The following is a 12,513-nucleotide window of genomic DNA, read 5'->3' as shown; positions in this document are numbered from 1 at the left end:
AGGGTACGAAGGCAGGTGTTTGGGTGGCATTAAGCCCAAGGTACCCCGGCCGTGGCGCTTGGCACCGTCCGCCACTGGATGGGGCGAGCCGGCAGGAGCTGGCGTCAGATGGATTGACAAGCTGATCTGTGTTGAAAAGTGTTTTCCCTGATAAATGGCCGTCTCGTTTTCGAAAGCTTGCACCACGGATTCGAAGGGGCAAGCGTTGCGACGGTTACTTGATGGCAGTGAGTAGAAAAATCGCCAGCTTGAGGGGGGGAAGCATCTGAGCCAGAATCAGGTCTGTTGTGCTTCTCTGTCTTTCTGATTTAATAATAATAATAGCCTGGGGTGGGGAGGATTTCTATGACATTTCACCTTTTTTCTGCAGCCTGCCTTCAAACCCCATAAGCAACCCTGGGCCCCTTTTTAAGAAGAAAGGTAGGGTAAAAATATTTTAAAGCAATAAATAAAATGTTTATGGGTCATCTGGCCTTTCTCACCGGGTTACGTGTAAACAGGTACGATCCTACCCATAAGCTCAAACATAGGTTGATGGAAAAAAGATGACATGTCATAGAAACCCTTCCCGCCTAATTAATAATCATGTGCCACCAAGTCAATTCTGACTTACGGTGACCCTTTTTCAGGTAGAGGAGACTCCAAAATATGGTGTCTACTTGAGTGAAATTTCTTTCCAAGCATCTCTGCTTTCCGATTCCCATTTGGGAAATGCAAGCAAGGCAGAAGAAAACCCAGCTACATCACCTTGAAGAACCCAAACCTTTTTTTAAAAATCCTTTTTTACTGACCCGTCGTTTCTCATTTCTGCTTTCTTACTTTTTCTTTTTTCTTTTTTTATTTTTGCCCAGGCATGACCTTCTCAAGAAGCCCCATGGAAAGGGCCGCCTGGCCAAAATGTTGCAGTCTGAATATTCCAGCGGCTTGGATCGTGCCCCTTCCAAGGTCAAGCGGAAGAAGAAGGTGGCAAAAGACAGAATCCAGGGCACCCCAAGCTGACCTCCGGATGCTGTGGGTAGGAACAGAGAGATCCAGCTTCTTGCGATCTGAAGATGCAATTTAAAAACTGTGTTCCCCCCCCCCCCCGTTCCCTTCCGAACTTCAAAAATTTGGAATAAACTGCTACGAATGAAGGGGATTCTGGGGATAAAGAGCTCAACCTCAAATATTTGTGAATTAGACAGCGGCAACAGAACGTGGGCTAGGCTGTCCAGTCTGGTGGCCTTGGAGAAGAAATCGGTGTTGGGCGAAGTGGACTGGGGGAAACCCGTAACCCCGTAAATAAAAGATCGAGAGAGGATTCATTTGAATATTTGCATCTTTTAGAGGTTTTTCCTGCTTCGGGGTGCAACGGTTTCTTCTGTTCCTTTGGTGAACGGTGGCCAAGCAACTTCTTTGCTGGACGATGGCCAAGCACCGTTTGCCAAGCAACGTCATGATCCATACTAGGCATGGTGAAGTCTGTAAAGCTACTTTTGGACTGAATTGGTCATCACGGGGTAAGACAGTGGCTCCCCATCTTGGGGGATACCTGTGGGTTCTTGGGACTGCAACTCCCAGAATCCCCAGCCAGCCCATGTTGTGGTGAAGGCTTCTGGGAGTTGCAGTTCAGGATTTCGGCCATAGAGTCGCACACCGGTGTGTGTTCGGTTGCAAAATCGTAGAACTGGAAAAGCCCTGTTTCCGTCCAGTTTTGTTGGCCGTCCTTTAAGAGGCATCTGGTTTTATTATCTTAGAACGGCAGAGCTGGAAAGGGACCCTATAAGATCATCCAGTCTAGCCCCTGCCAAGGAGGCCCCGTGGGGGAATTGAACCCCCAACTTCGGGCTCCATAGCCAGAGACCTCATTTATCTGTCAATCAATCTGCATATGTTTCGATCTATAGATACAGAGAGAATAACAGCAGTGGGTTTTTTTCAACTTCTCTTTTGGCCTGGTGAGATCTGGAGCCCAGAAGTCCCTCCGTAAGGGACAAATTTTTAATCTTGCTATTTTCTCCCCACCCACCCCTGACTTGTTTGAAAGGGTTGTCGTTCATTAGCGTGCAAGGTGGCATTGGTTGGGAGGTACAAGAACAATTAAATAGCACAGAATGTCTTTAATTTGCATTTCTGGCTGTGTAAACATAAGGAAAGACGGCGACAGCGAGAAAATCTTTTTCTTCTTTTTTTTTAACCTCTCTCTCTTTCTCCTTTTCGAAATGAAAAGCGCAAGTTGTTCCTTTGATAGATTTTTAATATGATCTTAAAAGAGTTTTGTTTGGCCTCATTCTTAGGCAATGAGATTAATTTAAAGCACTTATCCCTCGGGTTTAAGTCAATCCATGTCGGTCTTTGGAAAGAGGGGGCCTTTGTTTCGGGGAGCGCGCGGGGGGAGTGCGTTTTGTTTGCCATCCAGCCGAAAGAGACTACTTTCTCACTTCATTAAACCTGAGCTGCGGACAATCCTCCTTCCCAACACCCTTCTTACACACTCACACATGCAGGGGATTTACCACACTCTCTCCTTTCCTCCTTCCAGTTGGGGGGCGGGCACGTCGTTAGGCAGAAACTGTGCTTTTCCCAGTGACGTCCAGCAGAACGAACTACCGCTGGCCTGTTGCTCTAGCCATTAATAAAATAATATATAAATAATGTAATAAAATAATCATACACTAAGTGTAGTATTTTTTTAAAAAGCCCTTCCAAGCTCATGCATAGCCCCCTTGCCTTGATTGATTGATTGATTAATTGATTGATCAATTGATCTTATAGACCACCCAGCTTAGAGGGAACACAACTGAGGATAGTTTTTTTATCCTTAGGTAAAACAAGCAACCGACAAAAATAAATAAACGGGGACCGTGAAGCATTCCCATGCAATCGGAGACAGATGGATAACTGGCAACTGAAATGACATGAAATGTGACATAATGGAAAAAAACGTACATTAGTAGAATAGCATTGTTACAAATTTCCGGGTCTCTCAGATTACCCGAAGATGTTGTCAAAGGGGTCCTTAAACAGTTTGATCTTTCATCATCTTCTCTAGATCTGTAAGGAGGGAGGCCTGTTTGATTTCCAGTGGAAGATAGTTCCATTTGGAAAAGCAATCTGATCAGACAGGGCACGGAGGGGGGCGTGGAATGGATAGATTTTGGATTCAATATGATCTTTGACATCGTCCTACTTGCCAGAAAGCAAGTCTCCATCACTGGTTCAAGGTGGAAGGAAGGAAAATATATAAACAAGAGGAGGAAGGAAGAATGAATATATATTTTAATGCACCAGGTATTTCAACCCTTCCCCAAAAGGGACGGAAGACACTTTGAAATCAATGTTTTGAGCACATTTGAAGTTCCAGACGTCTCATCGTGTGACACGTCCTGCGTGCATCCCGCACCTCGTCAAGCCGACTGAACCCAGATTTCTCTCTCGTGTCCCCAAATTTCAGGATGAAAACTCAAGTCCCGGGGGTCAGGGTCAAGTCGGGCTGAAGTCACACCGGCGATGCGACTTGGAATTTTGTTTCTCAATTTTGCGGACTCGGTTTCGCCACTCGTCGGAACCCGCCGATCCTCTTTCCCTTTTTTTGTGGGGGGAAAAGTTTCATTTTTAATAGGGACTCTGATCCAAAGCCTTTACTAACATCCCTGCCCCCCCAATGCAAAAACATTTCCATGGGTCCTCGGACGCTGTCTGTCTTTGCCCCCTTTTTCACCCCGGATGACCTTGCGGTCACTTTCCCCCTTTTTAAAATTCACATCTCTTGCTCAGCCCATGTTTTTTTGTGTGTGTGAAGGCTGATCTTTTTTTAAACAGCCGGTTTTGGGTGGGTGGGAGATCAGCCGAAGGCTCGGGAGAAGGGAGAGAGAGAGAGAGAGAGATGGGGGGGAGGCAGCTTGTGGGTCTGGCGCTCTTAAAATTAAAAAAAAAAACTCTAAGCTTCGCAACCCATCTGTCATCTTCTCAAGATGGGGAGCTACTGACTCTTTGGCTCTCCCGGTGACCAGCTGCTGGGGAGAAGCTAGCCCGAAAGCAGACGAGTGACACATTCCTTCTCTGTTTTTTTTTTTTTTTGCTTTCTTTCAATCATCCTCCCCTCCCCACTGCCACCAAACACACACACACACCGGCTCCCTTTCCCCCTTATTAAAAGCCACCCCCTTTAATTTTGCCAAACCGATTCGTTGACGGCCGAGATCTGCTAGGCAGAAGGAAAGAGAAGTGAATTAATTCATCCGAGCTTGGCGGGGAGGGGGTTTGCATCTCGTAGCAAAGGCCGGCCCCATCTTCCTTCTGCTTCGCCCGGGTCACCTCCCGACTTTTTGGGTGCCGAGGAGCAGAGGGTCATTATTTGGGGAGGGGAGGCACAGACCTCCCCCCCAAGGCTGAAGGCCAACCCAAAAGCTTGCAAACCAACCCCTTCCAGCTTTCCCCTCTTTTGACAGCTCTGGGCGATATTCAGTGTCACTGCTTAATCATCATCACGTACCATCAAGTAAACTCTCACTTATGGTGACCCTTTTCCAGGCAGAGAAATATTCAGACGTGCTTTACCCTTCCTCTAGGGGGCGACCTTGGGAATGGTGCAGCATCCCCAAGGCTACCCAGGCTGGCTCTTCTCCCAGGAGGCCGATGGGGATTCGAACTCGCAACCTGTGTGATCTCCAAGTCTCCCTTTATGTCCCCCTTTCTCTCCCTCCCCATGGGACTCAGAATGAGGGGAATGTCTCAGGCAGCAAATGCTCAGAGGCCGCAGTTCCAGGCTCCTAAAGCCCTCTCTTGGGCAGTTTACAAGTGAATTATGCAGGCAACACACCGAATAAAACTATTTACTACATCTTTCCTGTGATTTTGTTAACTGTAATTCTCATTCACAAAATCTGTTCCCAAGAGAGTGGCTGTTAATTCCTTTGAACGTCCCAAAACCATAGAATAATGAAGTCGGAAGGGGTCCCTAAGGCCATCCAGACTGACCCCCCCTTGCTCAAGGCAGGCACCCAAGTCAAAGCAGATCAGATGGAGGGTTGTCCAATTTTTCTCTTGAAGGTCTCCAGCGCTGGAGCGCTCATCACCTCCTGAGGTTCTGTTGTCATACTATTTGAACAGTTGAGAAGTTTTTTTTCCTGATATTCAGCCTAAATCTGTCTCTTGAGCCGATGACGAGGTGTCCTGCACTCTCGGATGATGGAGAACGGATCCTGCCCTTCCTCTTTATGGCTACCTTTCAAGTCTTTGAGGAGAGCTGTCCTATCTCCTTTCAGTCTTCTTTTATCCGGGCTAAACTTGCCCAGTTCTTCCTCCCAGTTTCCTCCGAGGGCTTGGTTTCCAGTCCTCTGATCATCATCCTGATTTCTCTCCTCTGGACTGGCTCCAGTTTGTCAGCATCCTTCAAGTCCAGAACTGAGACACAGGACTCAAGATGCGACCTAACCATCGCTGAAAGGAGAGAAACTAGTATCTCGTAAACGTATTTTTTCTCTGGCAAAGATTATAATTACTTCCTGGCCCCCACCTTTATTTTTATTTATTTATTTATTTATTTTTGCTTTCTAGCGGGTTTTGATGCTCAGAGCCCGCAGCAACGGCGGGTGGAGGTGGAAGAAGGCTTCGGAGTGACGCGATCTGTTTATAAAGAAGTTTATTTCCACATTTAAAAAAGAGAGAGAGTTTGTTTTTTTCTTCTTCTTCTTCTGATCTCTTCTAAAGCAGAATCCTTTTCTTCCTTGCAAAGTCCTGGAAAAGAATTCCACAGATATACAGACTTACAAGACTCACATACACAAATACGCCCTCAGGGTTCACCAATAAATAATTCATATACATTTATGCACACGGTATTTACAGGAAAGAGAGGGGGGAAAAACACCCTCTTTTTCTTTAAGTTACATACTTTTGAAAATCCTTGGTTTAGCATGAAAGGGTACCTCCTCGTGCTAGGCGCGCATCGTCCGTGGGCTGGGGCTTGGTGTTATTTGGTTACCTGGGATAGAGGAAATCCTTTTTTTCAGGTAGAAATGCATAAAATATTTAATTTCTGCACCTCGAAAAGGTTTGGAGTTATCAGGGCCACGATTCGTACAAAGGCCACAGATCCGGCTGCCGCTAATTTTTGGAACAGAGAAAAAAGAACAACATTATTTCTCTGAATCTGTACAGTAGGACCCCCATATCCTTGGGGGATTGGTTGCAAGCTCCCCTGTGGATACTGGAAACCGTGGATAATAGAAAATGGAAGACATTGCATGGTAAAAGAAAAAAATCCAGAAATTACGTATTTTCACCATGTGTTACCAGAACACACCACTAGATGGGGTAAGAGAGCATATTCTTCAACAAGAAGAATACATAGTATGGCCTCTGGCTCCATCTAATGGGCAGTTCTGGTAAATAGATTGCAAAAATATGTCTTTCTAGTTTTTTCTTTTAATATTTTTTAATATTTGCTGGCCACAGATAGGTGAAACTGCGGATGAAACTACTGAACCCATGGATATGAGGGTCTTATTTGCTTTTTAATTCAGCTCCACCTACTTTCTCTTAGCTCCAAGAGCAGTAGGACCCCCTTATCCACCAGATCAGTATCCACTGATTCACTTGTCCACGGTCCAAAAATATTAAAAATATTTAAAAAGAAAAATCCCAGAAATGCATATTTCTAAAAATGAATTTACCAGAAATGACTAGCAGAGGGAGCCAGAGACTATGCTATGTATAGCATTTGCTATCAACAGCGTTCGCTATAATCCACATTTTTCAGCATCTGCGAGGGGGGTTGGAACATTTCTCCCCCAGATACGAGCATCATACTGTACACTCTAAGGCGCTGGATTCTTATCTCTCATCAGCTAAACAAGAAGGGGCTGCAGGATGGGTGAGAGATACACACAGAGAGAAACAAGAGTTTCGTGTTGTGGCCAAAGGATTTCACACCTTCATGAGAGTGATAAAAAAGCATCAATTTATCTTGTACGGAATTCGGGCCTTTCCTAGGATGATCATCATCAAAGGAAGCATTGACCAAGAGGAGCCCCTTCGGGGTGGATCGGACGACCCATCAGGCACGTCCCTCGGACAGGGGCGTAAGGGCTCCCTGTATATCGTCCAGCCAACCTGGAGGGCGCACGATGGGATTTGTAATCCAGCCTCTCCCCCAAAGTCGCCCATTTGGCAAACGGGACTAATTGCCCGTCTAGTAAGCAATGTCGTTGGTGGCCTCCAGCCTGTCTTCTTCTGGTGAATTTTATATATATTTATAAGGGCGCAGTCGTGTGAAGGCGCCCTGACGCGTGTTTGATGGCCAAGCCGGATCGGCTCTCCTTTCCTTCCCCTCCCCCCCCTTTTAAGAGTCAATCCAGATTCTGTCGGTTTGGCTGGCTGGCTGGGCGAGAAGAGAGGGATGGATCCGCGGAAAACGGCGTCTCCACGTTTTCCGCCTGCACCTCTGGGGTTCCGGACGTCCCGGGGCGCTCTCACCGGGGCTGAGCCGCCCGGGGAAGGACTCCGGCCAGCGGGGGCAAGGGTGGCGGGGGCTCGCTGCCCCCTTGCAGTCCGTGGATGAGGATCCGGGGCACCAGCGGCCTCTGGAGAGCCGGCGGGGGGGCGCTGGGCCCGCGGTAGAGATACAGGGCGGCCCCAGGGTCCAGGTTCGAGACCAGGCTCTGCGGGTAGAAGTAGGGCGAGGGGAACATCCGTTGCAGGGCTGAGTAATTCCCGGCTTCGGCCAGCAGCTCCAGCCCCACCGCCGTCTGCCTTTTCCACTTGGTCCTGCGGGGGTGGAGGACAGAGAGCCATCAGTCAACCAATCAAGAGAGCAAGAGCATCATCATCATCATCATCATCTCTGAACTGCAAGAGGCCCTCTGGATCACCAGGTCCAGCCCCTTCCAAGGAGACCCGGGGGGTGGGGGAATTGAGCACCCAACCTCTAGCAACGCAAGAAACATACAGCAGTACTCCCTTATCCGCGGATTCGGTATCTGCTGGTTCACTTCGCCCACCGTTTGGAAATATGAAAAACATTAAAAGAAAAATCCTAGAAATATATACTGTATTTAAGAATTGGGAATACTTAGAAGGGGTTGACCCTTCCCATCTTCTGGGCGTAGTGTCTGGCCATTTCGCACAAATGTTGTTATAGATGCTGACAGAGCTGGTGAAATTCAGCAGCCTGTACTACGACGCTCACAATTACCATAGCCAGCACCATGGGCATGGTGGCTGGTGAATGATGGGAGTCGGAGTAGAAAGCATTAGGACATTAGAAACCTTTGCAGGCTCTGCTTGAAGAGCAGCGGGTTGGACGATATGGTCTCCAAAATTCGGTGGCTGGAATACACTTTACTGATGGGGTTGTGGAAGAGGGAATCCTAGAATCATGGAGTCGGAAGGGGGCCTCAAAGGCCATCCAGTCCAACCCCCTGCTCAAGGCACGGATCCCAATCAAAGCAAGTCAGACAGATAGTAGTCCACTGGAATGCCTCCAATGTTGGAGCACTCATCCCCTCCCGAGGTCCCTACTTCCATCATCGTACAGCTCTAACAATTGAGAAGTTTTTCCTGATATTCCTTCGAAATCTGGCTTCCTGTCGCTCGAGCCCATAATGACGTCTCCTGCACTCTGGGATGATCGAGAACGGATCCTGCCCTCTCCTCTGTAGGCCAACCTTCCAAGTCTTTGAAAAATACCATCCTATCTCCACACCCTGACCACCTCTGGCCGTTGAGCCATATTTAGGAATTTCTCCTCTTATGTTGCTCCCCTACGAAGCGAAGAGGAGATATTTCTGATCGAAGCAGCATTTCTCAACCGGAAAAGCTTTCCCCCCCCCTTCCTCCCCTCCCATGTGGTATAACCAATATTCTAAATGATCGGCTTTTACCTTTTCAAATCAGATCAGGTCTTTTCAAATTGAGATCTAACCAAACTCGGTTTATGCTCTCTCTCCTCCCTGCCCCCCCCCGGGGCAAGTAAAGGCTGCCTTCAGTATTAAAAGCGACATGTTCGCCTGAAGTTCAACCTTACGCCTGGGGAAATGAGTCGGAAATGGACAAGTGTAAACGCTTCCCTGGTTTCTGTTCAACACGGCAGCGCTCCCCGATCAACACAGAATTATCATCAATGTAACATGAGCTTTGCCACTCCTGGCGTAAAGATGCACTCTGCCAAGGCCTGCCGTCACACATGGCGGTTGTCATCATCCTCGCTCCCCCACCCTCCATGCTAGGATGCTTGTGTTGAGATCTCATTAAATGCAGGTGTATCAAGGATCCGACGGCTGTTCTGGCATTAGACAAATGCCACGTGATTTGTGACAGGTGAGATACATATGTAAGGAAAGCTATGGCTGTTGTGTACAAGACGTGATATAAAGGAGTGTAGTGCGGGAGGAGAGCTTTGGGGATGCCCTGGGACTGCCAGGAAGACCAACAAGGGGGTCCTAGATCAAATCCAGCCTGAACTCTCTCTGGAGGCAAAAAAATGATGAGATGGAGACTGACCTACTTTGGGCACCTCACAAGAAGGCAGGAATCCCTGGAAAAGACCATGATCGTGGGAAGGGTGGAAAGCAGCAGGAAAAGAGGAAGATCTAATAGGAGAGCGATTGACTCCAAAAAAGGAAGCCACAGGGTTGACTTTACAAGAACTGAGCAGAGCATCCGAGGACACGACATTCTGCAGATCCCTCATTCATGGGGTTGCAAGAAGTCAGAAGCAACTTGGGGGCACATAACACAACGACAATGTATGGGGTTTTTTATGTTGATTCAGGCTGGGTTTTCCCAAACTAGGGCCCTCTAAGTGTGATGGACGATAGGCTTCATCATCGATGGGCATCCCCAGTCTGATGGGAATTATAAGAAGGCATCAGTTTAGAGAAAGCTAGTGTACGTATAGTTTGCTTACAATCCATAGGAGACAATGATGTCATTATTAATGCATCAGTGTCATAGCATGTAAATATACCACACATTTCTTGATGCTCACGCAGCTTTTGTCCAGTCAACATACTTCACACTGAGCCTACTTTACAGGGTTGTTGTGAGAGTTCAGAAGGATCAGACAGGATATGTGAGCTTTGCTTTAGCCATTATGCTTCCTGACACATTGTTAGGAGCTGCGAAGACAATGATCTGAGAACGGCAGAGTTAGAAGGGACCCTATAAGATCATCGAGTCCAGCCCTTGTCAAGGAGGTCCGGGGGGGGAGGGATCGAACTCGGAACCTCTGGCTTTGCAGACAGAGATCTAAGCCACTGAGATATCAAACAGTTCATGGATGAAGTGGGGAATATGAAACATGGAATTCAGTTAATGGACACTTCAATGTGTCAGCATGTAAAAGGACAATTCACACCTTCAGCTTAGCTCCTGTTACTGAACACTTGAAACAAAAGAGGGAGAAAGGAGAGGACAATTCTATGCCTATCTTTTATCAGGGGGCATATCAAAGCAGCCCCAAAAGTGACACTTTGACTGTAACTCTTAACTTGAAAGGAACGAGTCTACTTCCTTCCCTGAGAGTTATGCAGATTTGGTTGTGGGAAATCGAGCAGGTCAAGAAGATGTCTTTTGTCCTGATATGACAAAACGTGAAAGGGGATTAAGATGTTGTTGCAACAGGTGCATAAATGACCCATTTACTTGCATAAAAAGGAATTAGAAAAATCAGGTAGTTCACCTAGCATGATCCCTGAGGAAACAGTGTCCCTCCCCCCATAGATTTAAAACTATGGGAGTTCAAGAAGAACCTCCACCTCCAAGACATCTCTACATTAGAGGGGCTGGTGTCTGGGATAGCTAAAATGGAGGTTCACAGAAAGGGAAGTTGCTACCTTTCTGCTTAAACCCACTAAGCAACAACATTGGAATTAAGTGCTCGTTTAAATCAGTTGGGGTTTTGGATTTACAACTCAATTATTCTACGATTTGATGAGAATGCTAGGAGAATGCAGCAGGAGAAGAGGAGGATCTGGATGTGAGATGGTCTGACTCAATGAAAGGACCAGGTCTGTTTAGGTTTTGAGCTTACAAAACCTGTCCAGGGGTGTTTTCCTGGTAGGACTTCTTTGGAGGTCATAAAGTTGTAAGATAGTCATCACTCAGAAGCGACCTGATGGCACATCATAACGAAGCAGCCAAGCTGAGACTGGGGGGTGGGTGGTCTCGTTGGGGGTGTGGAGGGGGGGCTGGGCTCAATCTCGGGCCGGCCCGCCACCTCAAATCAATCCCCCCTCCAATTTTCCCTTCTGCCGCCGAAGTGCTTCAAGACCTATTTTCCTGCCTAAATTATTCATCGTCATAATAATAATTGTGTAATTACTGTAACTGCTGTTAATTATTGATGCCCGAAGCAGTAATTGGTATTTATTATTAATGGAGTGGCGTGTTATGTGCTGTTGTGTGTTTAGCTGGAAAATGGGTGGGTTTGACCCCTCCCAAAAAAAGCTCCATGCCCCCCCACCTCTGTTTTCTCTCTTCATCCTTTCTAGTTTATTTTTTTAATGTTGCTTCTCATTCAAGTCTGAAATATTCTCAAATCTCTGAAAATACAGGGTGTTGTGCAGAATCAAACGTCTGGGAATAAATAAATGCAGTTGACGGGTGGAGATTTAACACAAAACATGCAGTGTCACTAAATGGAAGGAAGGAAGGAGTGCCAACCTAAAGCCATGGATTTAATTACTTCGTTTGCTTTAAATCTTGCTAAGACCACATATTGTGTTTATGTGTGCGCCCATGTGTATTTTTGCAAACGGCACCACTGTGAGGTACTTGTGGGCCCCTCCCCACCCCAGTTGGCCAGGATGGCCCACAATTTTCATTAAAAAAGAAACAGAGTTTGAGATTAGTGAAATTTAAAGTGTAGTTTAAGCATTACCAAAAGCACATCGGAAAAAAATTAAAATTTAGTAGGTTGTCTACATGTGTGTATAGCTAAATAGAGGATGCAGCTATAACTTACTCTTGTGATCTAGACTCTAAACTATACATTACAGTAGGACTCCTTTATCCGTAGTTCAGTATCCACGGATTCACTTATTCACAGTCTGTAAATATTAAAACTATTAAAAGAAAAACTCCAGAAATAAATATTTGTAAAGGTGAAGTTACCAAAACTGGCCACTAGAGGGGGATCAGAGACCATAGTATAGTGTTCACTATTAAAACTGCATTTGCTATAATTCACGTTTTTCAGCTTCTGCAGGGGGTGGGTAGGATAAGTTTGGAATCAATCCCTCGCAGATATGGAGGTCTTGATATCCTTTATCGCTTCGCAGGGCTTACAAGGTAAGTTAGATCTTTACGGAGTGATTTGACCAATTTCCCCACCTCCAATGAGTTTCCATGGCCGAGTGGGGATTCGAATCCAGACCTCTTGAGTCCTAATCCAGTTCTTGGTCCATAAGACCACATGGATTTTGGCTGAGGGCCAATCGATGATGATGGAGCCAGAAAAGGGGAAAAAATCACCAGTGAAATCAGACTTGAAATAGCAAGGGGGCTGCCAGACCAAGAATATGATTTTAG

General features: G+C 46.5%; 2 protein-coding genes across 4 annotated transcripts in view; one reads left to right on the top strand and one right to left on the bottom strand.

Annotated features, from left to right (window-relative positions):
• DDX31 (DEAD-box helicase 31) overlaps positions 1 to 2,255 on the top strand; it is a 38,959-nt gene extending 36,704 nt beyond the window's left edge. For 2 of the 3 annotated variants that reach the window (XM_072984918.2, XM_078382800.1), the window contains exon 21: positions 852 to 2,255. In XM_072984918.2, the coding sequence (XP_072841019.2) occupies positions 852 to 999 (148 nt within the window). In that variant the 3' untranslated portion in view covers positions 1,000 to 2,255. The remainder of the gene's footprint in view (positions 1 to 851) is intronic. The other variant, XR_013539679.1, reaches the window with a different exon arrangement.
• A 3,351-nt stretch (positions 2,256 to 5,606) lies between these two features.
• The window catches only part of BARHL1 (BarH like homeobox 1), a 21,726-nt gene continuing 14,819 nt past the window's right edge, over positions 5,607 to 12,513 (bottom strand). The window contains exon 3 of the mRNA XM_020794932.3: positions 5,607 to 7,749. Within this exon, the coding sequence (XP_020650591.2) occupies positions 7,455 to 7,749 (295 nt within the window). The 3' untranslated portion in view covers positions 5,607 to 7,454. The remainder of the gene's footprint in view (positions 7,750 to 12,513) is intronic.

Source organism: Pogona vitticeps, chromosome ZW-PAR, assembly GCF_051106095.1.
Source record: "Pogona vitticeps strain Pit_001003342236 chromosome ZW-PAR, PviZW2.1, whole genome shotgun sequence".
NCBI lineage: Eukaryota > Metazoa > Chordata > Lepidosauria > Squamata > Agamidae > Pogona > Pogona vitticeps.
This window is presented reverse-complemented; position numbering and strand designations above follow the sequence as displayed.